Source organism: Halichoerus grypus, chromosome 2 (assembly GCF_964656455.1).
Source record: "Halichoerus grypus chromosome 2, mHalGry1.hap1.1, whole genome shotgun sequence".
NCBI lineage: Eukaryota > Metazoa > Chordata > Mammalia > Carnivora > Phocidae > Halichoerus > Halichoerus grypus.
The window spans coordinates 83,390,400-83,404,950 of NC_135713.1; the positions used below are offsets into that span (position 1 = coordinate 83,390,400).

Here is a 14,551-nt window from a genome sequence, read left to right on the forward strand (position 1 = left end):
GAAATACATACTTTGGATGAAAGACTATGAAACTGCAGTATCCCCATCAACACGTAGGTGCAGAATCTTCAACAGACAATAAATTGTATGGTTTTTAGGAATGAAAGTCCTCTAGAAGCTTGTGAAGTCTTAAATCTGGATGACGTGTATCAATCCTGGAAGAAACAGGGTGCTTGATCTCATCGAGATATAGCGTGTTTCTTTGCTCATACACAACATTTCCTTGTAAATAATGAGCTTGTGTGATGTCAAATGGGTTCTATTGTTTTTATTGATTATTACTTTTATTAAACAATGTTAGCCATGTCAGATGATTAAAAAACAACTACTATTCTTGGAATATGTGCATCCTATATAACTGATATAAACTTTCATCATAGCAGTGAATTTTCAGGTTGCACAAAGATAAGTAGTTCAAATTCCAAACACAACAATCACTTCTGGGTTAATCATCCAGCACAAGTCATAGGTTCCTATTATATAGCTGTGTGTATAAAACTTACAGAGTTTAGCACAAAGCCAATACAAACAGGAAAGTATCATTCTAATTGTTACTGAAGCGCTAGAGGTGGGTGTCGGCGATGGGTATCCTCCTGAGTTCTACGATCTGGGAGTCAGTTAAGGTGCCTCCCTCCTGGCTGCCTTGACCAGATTCATTATCACTGACACTGAGACCAGCACCTGTAATAGAAAAAGAATAAACACAAAACTCCCAACCATTAGTGCAGTGAATTAAGGGTCAAGTTACATCAAGCTGACACATGTTTATTTCTATTGTATTGGTGAATAGTGAGCTGTACATTTCGAAAAAATATCATCATTATTATTTTTTTAAGTGGGCTCCACACCCAAAGAGGGGCTTGAACTCACCATCCTGAGATCAACAGTTGCATGCTCTACGGACTGAGCCAGCCGGGCGCCCCTTGACTAAATATTATTAATACCTAACAATTATAAGCCTGTGTTAAAATTTCCTTTGGTAGTTTTTGAAGTGAAAAGTAATTTCTAAAGACACAAGTTTGGGTTCTCAACCTTTTCTGTTTCTACCTGGTTGACATGTGTAACGTACTCCCAAGAACAGCATTTCTCAATTGGGAGCTTATTAAAGTAAAAAAGATCAGGCAGGTTATGAGAATTTTTCAGCAGGAGGGTAGCTTTTGCTGTTAGAAACCTGAGTCTCCAACCCCACGTGTACTGAACCTAGTAGGTCCTTCAGCTGAGACTCCCTGTGGGCAGCGATCTGAGAAGAAAAACATGCACTGACAACACATGCTGTCGTATCAGCGCCCAGAAGACCCCGGCTCGGAAAGACTCCGATCTGATCCTGAGATAAAAATAATGGCGTAACACAGTACCAAAACAGATCCATGCACAAATCCCACAAGGCTGGCTGTTAATTACAGATAGCGCCCAGAATCTCTGTTTTGAGGAAGCTCCACTATTCACTACTCTTTTTACAGCTCAGAATAATTCAGAGAATTTAACACTGTGCGAGAGTAATACCGAGTTCTTTTCTTCCCTAATGCGCAGAGGACCACAGACTCCCATGTTCTCTCTCTCTCTCTCTCTCTCTCTCTCTCTCTCACACACACACACACACACACACACACACAGAACGGGGATGTGGTCATAGGGTGTGCTGCTGGGTTGAATCACCAGAGATTACGCTCCCACTCCTCCCCCTCTGCAGGGCACTAGACTCTGCAAACAAGAAGGCAAATGAAAAACCAGTTGCTGGGTGGCTGAGACTTCCCTTTCTGTTTGAGAAAGGCAGGGCTGCTGAGTCGGTAGCTGTGGGAAGATGGCAAATTAGACTCTTCTTAACCTATTTGGGGATGGGAGCAGGAGCCCACTACTGCCTTCTTCCAGCCAAGCCCTCCCTCTTCTGGGTCCCTCTTTCCCAACCTCTCTGTGAAAGGCTGCTGTTGAAACCCCATCTCCACCCTTTGCTTCTGGGACACTGCACTTGCCCATCTCATCCTCTGATCTGCTGGCTTTTTCCAGAGAGCTCTCGTGCTTCCTCCCGAATCTCTTCCTCCCAGGTCACCACTGGAGGCCTTGTCTTCAGCCCTGCTTCCAGGCCCATACCATCCGCCTGACCCCCGCTTGCTCTCTGGCCTGACGTCTTGCTATTTCCACCTTTGCCTGACATGCTCATCTTATCCCCCTGCCTCCTTAATCTGGTCACCCCCATTCCTCCTGTCAATATCACCTCAGCTGTTACCTCTGCTACCCAGAGAAACATGACGATTCTCTTTGGAAACATCTGACTGCCTCATTGCATTATGTCCCTCATATCTTTACATCATCTAGCTCATAGGACAGTGCTCAGCACACTGTGGGTGTTCAGTAAATGTTTGCTGAGTGTATTAATAAACTATGCTCTGCATTCTAGCTCTTACCAAAGTCTCCTCCAAGCCTTACTGCCTGTTCTGTTCCTCGGATCCATTCCGCATTCCACGTCCTCTCCTGTTCAAGAACAAACAGTTCCTATGGCCAATTGCATCAAGTGTGGAACCCTCTGCACTGGCTTTCAGCACACTTCCTAATCGGACTCTACCCCACCAAATAGACAGACTTCAACCCGGGCCTGTTGGAGAGCTTCCTCCAAGTGATCAGCTCTCTTATCTGGTCCTGCACGTGCCACATTAATTCCAGCCTGAGCGTCTTCCTGCCCATCCCTCGAGGCCCATTTTCACACCCTTCCACAGATCGTTCTTTCACCTTCCTTCAAAACAGGGAGGTGGGGGACGCAGTATGTGAAAAGAAAAGTCCTAGTTTATACCTGAAAAACATGTGTATCACATCCCCTTTATTCTCTTAAACTGCCCTGGTTTGGATGATAAATTATATGGTATCTCCCCAGATAATGTATATGTGTCATGGAGCAAAATGTGTGACAAACACCCATGGGCTCTTTCCTTAGGTTAAGAACTAGAATATTGCCAATGACAATATTTTTAAAAATTTAGTTAGTTGCCAAAATTAAGACATTTAATATAAAAAAAAATCAGATTCTCTTGAAAAAGCAGAGGGCAACACTAGGCCTGCATTTTCTGGATTGAAAAAAAAAAAAAGCCAAAAACATGGAACTGGCACTACCCTCTGTTTGCTCCTGTTTTCATCCAGCCCTCTTGAATCACTCATGGTATTTGCTTGGCCCCTGAAGGTAACTATGTCTCAGAAGGACAAAAGGCCCATGCTTCTCTGCCCCAGGAACAGGGGAACTGTCCCACTTGGAAGAACCTCAGTGGATTGGAAAGACACTGGCCACTCTATAAGGAGAAGGTAACTGGGGCCCTGAAGCCAGCAGCAGCTTAATCCAGCTGAGGAGGAACAAAAGGGCTACATAACAAAGTTGCTCAATATGGGATCAACTACAGAGAAGCAGGGAGGACACCACGATTACCATCAGGGCAGAGTGGGCTTAGAACGAGCATCACCAGCTCCCACTGACTTCGTGTCTGCCCGCTCCAAATTTCATTAGGAAGACAGACGTGTTTGCCTGCCATCTTGACAAAGCATGCTGGAAAGAAGTTCTGTGCTGGAAGCCTGCTGAGCAGACAGCAAGGGACAGACTGAACTGGGCTGGAAGGTTTAACATGGGGTGCAGCTTTACAAGTAAGGGGTGTCACCAGCTTGTTTAGTAGCTTAGAGCCCTGTGAAATGTCAGGAAGTTCTAGATACAGCCTCCCCTGGAATTACCGCATCTATATGACCCAGCTCCTCTTCCTTCTCAGTTTCTGCCCAGCTGAAATAAATGCATATTACTCAAATCTTAATCCCTCATTGAGACTCAGAAAAGGCCCGTATTACACATGGTAATAACACGACAGACTGGGAGCAAAGCCCCAGGTTTCTTGCTCTTGGTTTTTTTTGTTTGTTTGTTTTGGTGTTTTCGGGGGGGTTGTTGTTGGTGTTGTTTTAAAGATTTTATTTATTTATTTGAGAGAGAGAGCAAGAACGTGTGCGAGAGAGCACAAGCGGTGGAGAGGGAGAAGTAGGCTGCCTGTTGAGTAGGGAACCTGACGCAGGGCTCGATAACAGGACCCTGAGATCATGACCTGAGCCCAAGGCAGACACTTAACTGACTGAGCCACCCAGGCACCCCTCTAGTCTCTTTGTAATGCATAAATGGTCTGGGAGGGTGTTTTGCAGTGAGTATCCTGATGTTTTTTAAAGGTATTTTTTCTGCTTAAATTTTAAGCCAAAAATTCAAGAAAAATCCAGTAACTGTAGTAGTGGTTACTTTTCCCTATAACAGACAGAAAGGTAACAGCAAAGGAACTAGAAGTGACATTTTACATTCGTCTAGCGCCTCTCCTTTCTTCAACATTTTAACACGCTTTAGTTAGGAAAGGGATGATTATTAGTCTTGTTTTACAGATGCAGGGATTGCCTGGGAATCAGACGTGTTCATTGAGTTGCTAGGTCACACAGCAGGGAAGTCACAGAATGCAGATATCCAATGGTCTTCTGACCCCAAATGTAAGGTGTTTTCTTCTACACCATACTGCCTCTTGTGGCGGTTCTAATTGTGTTACTTCCTTGTGTCCTAGGCTTTGAGTATCCAACTTTGTCTGTAGAATACATTGCAAACCTATTTGGCTCATATTCCAGCCCCTACACCCCCACCCCCATTTCTACTTCACTTACTAGTCATGGTGCAATGAACACCAGGTGTTTCAGAATACATTACGAACATTTAAAATAGTTTTTAAGTTGGGTGCCTGAGTGGCTCAGTTGGTTAAGAGTCTGCCTTTGGCTCAGGTCATGATCCCAGGGTCCTGGGACGGAGCCCCGCACTGGGCTCCCTGCTCAGTGGGGAGTCTGCTTCTCCCTTTACCCTTCCCCCCGCCCCCCCCGGCTTGTGATTTCTCTCTCTTACTGTCTCTCTCAAATAAATAAATAGAATCTTTTTTTCTTTTAAAGATTTTATTTATTTGACAGAGAGAGACACAGTGAGAGAGGGAACACAAGCAGGGGGAGTGGGAGAGGGAGAAGCAGGCTTCCCGCGGAGCAGGGAGCCCGATGCGGAGCTCGATCCCAGGTCCCTGGGATCATGACCTGAGCCGAAGGCAGACGCTTAACGACTGAGCCACCCAGGCACCCCAATAAATAGACTCTTTAAAAAAATAGTTTTTAAGCATAACAATAAGCTGAACCCAACAAATAATATATACAATGAGCTACTGAACTTCAACTCTGCCAGATACTGATAGATTCTTTACATTAACAATCTCTAACCTCCATGAAAACTTACAATCTTTTTTAAAGATTTTATTTATTTATTTGAGAGAGAGAGTGAGAGAAAGAGAGAGAACACAAGCCAGGGGGAGAGGCAGAGGGAGAAGCAGACTCCCCACTGAGCAGGGAGCCCAATGCAGGACTCCATCCCAGGACTCTAGGATTATGACCCAAGCCGAAGGCAGACACTTAGCTGACTGAGGCACCCAGGCGCCCCTAATTATAATAACTCTTATTTGCTAAATGAGGAAACTGAAACCTTGAGTCCCTTGCTGAAAATCACACAGATAGCAGACTGCAGAACTAGGATGCCAAGACAGGGCTCTCTGATCCCAAGGCCCATTCCTATTTTCTACAGATTTTTTCAAATGTGATAGTGATACAAAGATCATTCTCCTTCAATCTTTTTCGGGAGGAAAAAAAAAAAATCTTTCCAAATTTTGCTCTTCCACTTCGATGCCCATTTAATTTTGTTTAGCATACTGGTCTCTAGAAGTTTTTGAAGCTAAATAAGTCATTGTGGTTTTATGTGATCTATCTGAAAGAGAAATTTATTAATGAGTTCTTAGAGGAGTTTGAGTATTTGGGCCTTGACTCTGAATGTTTTCATTTTTATTCAAGGACTTGTCATTTATTTTCTTCTGACTGAAAAAGAAATCATTTGAAGTTTCTGATAAAGAAATGTTTGCATTGACATTTGTGTCCTTGGCCTGAGGTAAAAACAGGAAGCTAAGGGATGACAGGGAATCAGATTAGTCTTTCTGGGAGAAGCCTTCTGTGAAGAAAATCCTATTTCTAAGCCCAATATGCTCCAACCTTGACATATTCTAGAATCTTGTCAGCTTTTGATCAACATAAAAATCTAGCCACTGAGCTGGCCATCCCACCTCATAATCTACTACCACACAATGCTCCAGGTCAGTGCCCCTGAACTCTCTTATAAAGCGTCTGAAGCAATGGGATTCCTTTAGCTTCTGGTACATGAAGGTTTTTCAAACGGTCCAGGGTGGTATGAGGACAACTTTAAGAAAATGTATTCCTAGATCTTTAACTTCTATGTGTGCTTTTTTTTTTAAAAAAAGTTTATTTATTTATTTAAGTCATCTTTACACCCAACATGGGGGTTGAACTCATGACCTCAAGATCAAGAGTCACATGCTCCTCTGGCTGAGCCAGACAAGCGCCTGCATGTGCACTCTTGTGGTGAGTTTTTGATAATTACTTAGCAAAACATTTAATATTTTATTTTATTTTTTTAAAAAGATTTATTTATTTTAGAGAGAGAGCTTGCAAGAGCACTCAGGGTTGGGTGGGGTAGGAGAGACAGAAGGAAAGGGAGAGAGAGAGAGAAAGAGAAAATCTCAAGCAGACTCCCCACTGAGTGTGGAGCCCCATGTAGGGCTCGATCTCATGACCTGAGCAGAAATCAAGAGTCGGATGCTCAACCGACTGAGCCACCCAGGAGCTCCTCAAAACATTTAATATTTTAAAAATTAATGTTGATTTATTCAATTGTAGACTAATAATAATTATAATGATAATAATAAAAAAAATTTTAACACTTTATATATAGCCTTATGGTCACAGGAAAACTTTAAGTTTCAATTTATATACATGTTTTGTTGGAGGGAAGTTGTTCTGAGTGAGTGAAGACTGAATGAATTTCAAGCATAAAATATATTACATTAGGATAAAATTCTGTGGTGGAGTGGAATGGAAATATAAGTTCAAGGAGAAAAGACAATGATGTAGAATTTCCAATTGTAAGAGAAAAGTCTGCTCCATATGTATTTTAAAAGTGAAATGAATATGGGGCGCCTGGGTGGCTCAGTTGGTTGGGCGTCTGACTCTTGATTTTGGCTCAGGTCATCGTCTCAAGGTCGCAGGATCCAGCCCCGAGTCAGGCTCCATGCTGAGCTCAGAGTCTGCTAGAAATTCTCTCTTTCTCTCCCTCTCCCTCTGCCCCTTCCCCTGCTCTCTCTCAAATAAATAAATAAAATCTAAAAAAAAGAGAAATTAATAATAATGGATATCAAATTGCTATGATATTTAGACTCCTTTGAATTAGTTTAAAAGAATAATGTAAAATTTTCATTTTTAAACACTAAAATTTATAATACAGAAGTTATATTATTTGATACTATTTAATTTATGATGAAAATCTTTAGATGTTTATTAAATATATGCAAAGGGTTACATAGCTTTTCAAAGTTGTCTAAGGGTTTAAATGAAAAGACTTAGAAGACCCACTGTTCCCAGTACCAGACTTGAAGTGGCCAATGGTTAAAATGGACCTGTGATAGATCAAGGTTTGCAAACCCGAATGTCACGGAGGCCAGGTCGGCTAGCACAGACCAGCGACACAGGTCTGGTGAGCACTGGACAACAAAGAGCTCATGCTCTGTCCAGAGGGGTAGCCATTACTCAACTCCAATCAAGGAGATTTTAAGATTGTGCTAGATTTTAAGCACTCTGTTGCTAGATTTTTTTTTTAAGAAATCCTGGGTTTTGGGTGCCTGGGTGGCTCAGTCATTAAGCCTCTGCCTTCGGCTCAGGTCCGGATCCCAGAGTCCTGGCATCAAGCCCCACATCGGGCTCCCTGCTTGGTGGGAAGCCTGCTTCTCCCTCTCCCACTCCCCCTGCTTGTGTTCTTACTCTCGCCATCTCTTTCTCTGTCAAACAAATAAATAAAATCTTAAAAAAAAAAAAAAAGAAATTCTGGGTTTTTATGGGATAGCTCTAAAATTTTTTTAAGGTTTTTTTTTTTTTTTAAGTAATCTGTACACCCAATGTAGGGCTGTAACTCACAAGCCTGAGATCAAGTGTCACATGCTCTACTACTGAGACTGTGAGGTGCCCTGGGATATCTCTGAAATTTGGGCTTAAAAAACATTAAAATGCTATGAGAATCAAACAAAATCCTCTGTTGGGCCAAATCTGGGCCTATGTGTCAACTGTAAATTCAGCTGTAGATGGAATGGCATGTGAACTCCTTTAATTTGACCATATTCTATGATGAAGTGTCTTGGGGGTGGTGCTTGATTATTATAGTACCTTTTCTAAAAATAGGGGGAACCAATGTTAGAGACTGTTATTTCGGTCTTTTTAAGTATTTATTTCCTAACAAGTTTAGTGAGCTCCAAGGAATGCTAAACTCATCTATAAGTAAGCAAGTCATTCCATACATTCCTGAACTGAATGCATTTAATACTTGTTACATATATAGGACCCACATCTAATTTAATTATGCTGCAAGAATTCATTTTATGCTTCCAGTGTCCCAACATCAACAACTGACCACTTTGTAGTGCTGGGGACATAATCTTCCCTGAGAATCATTAGTAATCTGAAAGCCCCTTTTTAGTCCTAACACTACTGAGCATTTTAGGAAATTGTTCATTTCCTCCTTCATGAAACCTCCTCTCTCTTTATTCTTTCTCACCATGCTGCAGTTTCCTCCATGGGACCCTCTTCTATTCACTCTTTAAAAAAATATATTTATTTATTTATTTATTTATTTATTTATTTATTTATTTTCCAGGGGTGGGGGTAGAGAGCAAGCATGGATAGTGGTGGAGAGGAAGGGTCAGAGGGAGAGGGAAAGGGAGAATCTCAAGCAGACTCTGCGCTGAGTGCGGAGCCCAATACTGGGCTCGATCGCAAAACCCTGAGATCATGACCTGAGCTGAAATCAAGAGTTGGACGCTTAACCGACTGAGCCACCCAGGCACCCCTATTCACTCTTTAAAGGAGATATTATCCAGGATGCTCTTCTTATTGCCCTTCCTCCGTCTCCCCTCCCTTCCTCACCTCTTTCCTTTACTTCTTTTCTCTCTCCTTCACTCTCCCAAGATCAAACTCATCCATCCCCACAGCTTTGAAAAGAGTCTCTGCCTTGATGCATGTCAAAGCAATACCTCCAACCCTGAACCCTTAGCTAAGATCCTTCAACCCTGAATATTTAAGAGCCCCCAGGCCTAACAACAATACTTCCAAATCTGAACTCATCAGTTTCCCCCGAAACACATGAATGAACAAATGCTCTTGATACAATTCCTCAGCCACCGAAGTGAGAAGCAGGAGCCTTTGCTGACTGTCCTCTTAGTGCTCCTTCAGCTTTCCTCTTGATTTCATCTTCTCTTTCTCATTTCTGCTCCCGAATCTGAGGCCCGAACCTCATTCCCTTGGACAATTGTAATAATCTCCCAGCCTTTCTGGTTTTGCTTCTAAATTTATTCTTTATGCTTTTGTAAGAGTTATTTTGCCTCAAAAACCACTGGGAACATGCCATTCCTCTCCTCAAAAACCTCCATGGCTCACTAGGTTCTATAAAAATCCCACTCCTTAGCATGGCTTCTGAATAGCATTTTAATGTTATGTAAAATACCAGCAAGTGTTCTGCTCCCACAAAATGAATCTATTACTAAATGTGTTCCGGAAACACCAGGTTAAATTAAGTGAAGTGGGTTTCTTTACTCTAGGACTTTTTAGAGCTGCTAAATGCTAATGTGAATTGTGAATCTTTGCAGTTTCCCAAATATACTCAGTCAGAGGATCCTCCCATTGAGGATGACTATAAATATCACAAGGAGGTTGTTCACTGAAACCCAGTTGGGGAACTACAGTAAATTATTAACAATGCAGGTAAATTACCTTGCAGGCCTTTCTCCAGCTGCCTGGCTCGCACTCCCCATCTACCCCAGCCATACTGCAGTGCGGCTTCTCTCCAAGTACCTGTAAGCCATGCACCTGTAAGCTAAGGGCTTAGGCTGATTCTACTCCCTCAGTCTGCAATGTCTTTCCTCCACTCTTTAACTATTTAAAACCACATATTTTTCAAGAATCAACTAAGAGGGTTCAAAAAAATTTCCTTGATCTCTTCAATAATTAATAACTCTTTTCATTACTTACTCTTTCTTATGTCATGTTTGTGTGAATGTCTATTCCTCCAAGTAAACTCTAAGTTTCATTATTCATTCATTCATTCATTCATTCATTCATTCATTCAATTATCCAACAATATCTACAAGTTTTCCAAGTGCCAACCACTATTCTTAATATAGGTATATACAGTAAAATGCATTTTGAATAATTATCTTAATAGGTTTATCTGAGTATGGACATATCTTCTTGCTTGCTTGTACATCTAGGAATGAAAAGTTCACTAAAAGTTTTACAACAGTGGCAGTTTGAGATTTTTCTGAGTAAAAAATAAAAGAAAAAAACTGCAGGGGTGCCTGGCTGGCTCAGTTGGTAGAGCATGTGACTTTTGATCTCAGTGTTGTAAGTTCAAGCCCCACATTGGAGGGTAGAGTTTACTTAATTAAAAAAAAATTAAGAGAAAAGAAAAGAACTCTGCATATTTGATTTGAAAACAACCATCCATTAGGGTCACAGGATGAGTGGGGTTGAACATGTAGGAGAAGCCAGTAAAATACGATATATGATGGTGCTTGGAAAACAGTAGAACTACATGTGGCCCATTATTTTGCCTTTGACATTTTTTGCTTCAGTGCCAGTTCTCTTTGGCAGGTCAGAGGCGAAACTCTCTGAGAGAGATCCCTACTAGATCGTCTTAAAATACTGAACTTGTCTCAGTGGTATTTTGGTGTTATATCAAGATCCCAGGACAGAGATATTTACATTTAGTTAGAGTATGCCTTTTTCTTAACAGCAAATTGTAAATTATTTTTAGGTTGTGTTATATTTGGTGCCAAGAACAAAATATCCTAAAGTTTGGCTGGGATTAGGAATGGGTCATGAGAATCAGGATGTGCTAAGGGGGACTGACTGTACTTCTTTTGCAACTTCATGGGAAGAAGATATAAGTTGCCACATAGCAAGAGTGCCTACTTCTAATGTGGTTGGTGGGTTCATACATACCAGTTTTTAATGCAAATATCAAGTCATCAAACTCCTGGGACTCTTCATCAGCTATTAGTGACCCTTGGCCATATCCTCCGGAGGAAGGGAACGTGGCGCCTTTCTGAGGACTTGGCTTCAAGTCAGGGCTGGCCTGACTGGCTTGTTGGAAGGATGCTCTCTCCCAGTCAGCAGGCACCTTTTTGGGGTAGGGTGGGGAGCAACAGAAACAATAATATCAATACATACATATTTACTCTGATATCTACTTTATCACCACATTCTCATTACAGAGACCACGTGAAGGTACTGTTGAACTGTTTAGAATTAAGACCTTTAATTTTACCTTTGGTCCTCAGAGACAACTCAGTCTGGTGATTCTAAACAATTTCTCTATTAGAATTACTTGTAGATTTCGATGCTGTCATGTGTGGGGAAAGAAAATTATTTTTTTTAACCCAAACAACACTTTTTTTTTTTTTTTGTAGGTTGTATGGAAAGAAAACTGTTAAGAATTTAAGAACCAGAGGGGAAGGGGGCGGGGTGGTGGATAAAATAGGGTAGGGGAAGTAAAACTTCCAGTTATAAAATAAAGATTCACATAATCATTGGATTAAATGATTTAAAAGATGGTTCTAACCTGAAATAATTAAATATATTCATGTCCTTCTTGGTCACTGATAACCAGTCCCTTAGTCCTTCCTTTCCTCATGCCTTCCCTTCTCTGCAGAGCTTCCTAGAATGTCTCTGATAGTCCCTCATTGACAGACAGCTGGATCAAGGCCAATTCCAAGCCTCTGAGGAATGCAGAGCACACTTAAGGGTCTGCCATTGTGCAACACCCCACATGAACATTCAAGGAGCGGCTCAGGCCCAGCTGCTCCCTCCCAACACAAGGTTTTCTGGGAGACTGCAGGGATGCCTTGTATTGAGAAAAGTGACCTGAGGACTGTGGAGATCATTTGAGAGAAGATTAAACCTTAAAATATTTCATTAAGAAGTTGAATATCTAGACCAGCACTGCCCAACAGCTCTTTCTGTGATGATACAAATATTTTATATCCACGTTCTCCATTATGGCAGCTACCGACGTCACAGGTAGCTACTGAGCACCTGAGTGTGGCCAGGGTGAGGGAGGAACTGAATTTTAAATGTTATTTAATTTTACTTAGTTTGAATGTAAATAACCACACATGGCTAATGGCTATCGTACAGCTCAGATCTAGACAAATGCTAGATTGGGTAAACAATCAAAAAGACAAAAAAATTTTTTTAAGATTCACTCCTGAATTGCTAGTTCTAAAAATAACCACTTCTATTGATATCAACTATGATGTGAAAGTAATTCTGTTTTAAGAACTTTGGGGATATAGAAATGGTATCAGATTTCTAAACATTTAGGGGTACCAAAATTCTTAAAATTCTTAAATATTGGACTTGACTTGTGATCACCTACTTACCTTAATTTTAACCTGACATGAATAAAATTCCTTTCTACATTAACATGGAGGACAAAAAATATCACTGGTAAGATGATCTCTCTACCTACCTATTTACCTATTTAACTATCTATAAACCATTACCTTTTTAGACAGATGCATTTTGATTTCCTGACATTTTTCAGGATGCAAACACAAATACTGTTCCCCTTGGCTCTTTATTTTTTTATTTCTTATTTTTTTGGAGGGTGGGGGAAGGGGCAGAGGGAGAGAAAGAATCTTAAGCAGGCTCCATGCTCAGCGGGGAGCCCTATGCAGGGCCAGATCTCACAAGCCTGAGATCATGACCTGAGTGGAAAGCAAGAGTCGGAAGCTTAACCCACTGAGCCACGCTGGCACTGCTCCCCTTGGCTCTTCAGTACAGAGAGGGCAATATGAGCTAAGTAAGGAATGGTAAGCAAGCACACCTCAGGCAGTACAGAACTGGTCAGGGACCTGCATACCATCTCCTCCTGGACAAATGTTTTCAGGTAGTTTTAAAAATCTGAGCGGTGGTCCCAATACTATAGGTAGCATTACCGACAGGTTGGTGGCACTGTGATTTAGACACAGGAAAGCGAAACGACGGGGAATGGGAGGTGGATCTCACAGAGGACGTTCTAGATAGATTTTCTAGTAGTGCTGCTGAAGCCCTCTTCCAAGCTTCTGTCCTAAAATATTTTCGGGTATTTAAATTAAAAAGAGTTTTAGCGTATTTTCTTTTCACTGAGTGTTTGTTGGGATCGAAGTAATGAATTGGGATGGGTGAAGAAAGAGAGCCGAGAAAGTATTTTTAGGAAGAGCACAGTATTTAAAAAAACCATTTCCGAAGCAGATTCAGTCACTGCCATGTTAAATTCGGATGATTCTGAAGAAAGCGGTGACAAATTATGCACTGACTTCCCAGTACAAACTGCTGGTTAGTACAGCTCACAGCACAGGGAAGAAAAAGAATTAGATAACAGGCAGGATACCACAGTAAGCCAATCAAATACCACAGATCAGAGGCTGTTGGTAGGAAAGGGATTTAAAAGTCACATGGTACCTTTTAACTTTCACTCTTTCTTGAGGGGGGTGGGGAAGGAGGGAGAGGGCGGGGGAGGAAGGGGGAGAGCTTGAGCAAGTGCAAGAGCAAGGGCAAGGGCAGGCACCTCCTCCATTGCACTGATAAGATTCTGCGTGGACTTGCTGATTTCCCCTCCAGCAGGAGGCATGCCACTCCCTGGTGTGAAGAAAGCTGTGCTGGGTCCTGGGTGTCCATTCATTTCCACTGTGTAGCTGGCCTTCATAGGGCAACACGTCTGGTTGTGTAGAACGAAATAAACCACAAAAACATAAAGTCCCTGCAAAAGAAAATAACACTAGCTTGTTAAAGGAAATCTGGCTACCGCAGCTGAAAAACAAACGTGGTTATAAGCACAGCCGATTTTCTACAAGCCGTCTCCAAATTCTACCCGAAGCAGGGAAATACAGAACACGTTAGAAGTCTAGCAAGAGGCCACTATAAATTTCTGAATGTCACAAAAAAGTTATTCAACGTTATTTGGGAAAACTGCCCTCTCACTAAAAAATCATTTTTTTCCTTGATTAAAACCCAAGTGACTCTGAAATCTAGCCCTACTAATACATGAAAACAGAACTTCAGAAGTATATCTGATTAGCCGTGTACCTTTTTAGAAAGCAAACCTCTCGCCTTCCAAAAAACTACTCTTTTCCCATTGATCTCACTTATTCTCATTTTTTTTCGTAGCAAAATGGTTAAGTGAGGTACTAATGCTCCAACCACTTTGTGGACTCCCAGAAGGGCAGCCCTAATTGAGCCTTCCGATTTTGTTTATCTGGCTCACTGACTATTTCATTTGAAAACACAATCACTGGGTAGGGACTCGGGGGAATTCTGTGGATTGCTTAATATTTAGCGTGCCTTGCTTCTCAGTGAATGTTACGGGAGACAACAAAGCTGT

The 14,551-nt window shown here is 41.6% G+C and overlaps 1 protein-coding gene across 1 annotated transcript in view; it reads right to left on the bottom strand.

Annotated features, from left to right (window-relative positions):
* Positions 1 to 253: 253 nt before the first annotated feature.
* Positions 254 to 14,551, bottom strand: part of ADGRV1 (adhesion G protein-coupled receptor V1) — a 506,902-nt gene continuing 492,604 nt past the window's right edge. Inside the window, exons 89-91 of the mRNA XM_078067071.1 lie at positions 13,739 to 13,930; positions 11,131 to 11,308; positions 254 to 681 (exon numbers count right to left, since the gene is read on the bottom strand). Of these exons, the coding sequence (XP_077923197.1) occupies positions 563 to 681; positions 11,131 to 11,308; positions 13,739 to 13,930 (489 nt within the window). The 3' untranslated portion in view covers positions 254 to 562. The remainder of the gene's footprint in view (positions 682 to 11,130; positions 11,309 to 13,738; positions 13,931 to 14,551) is intronic.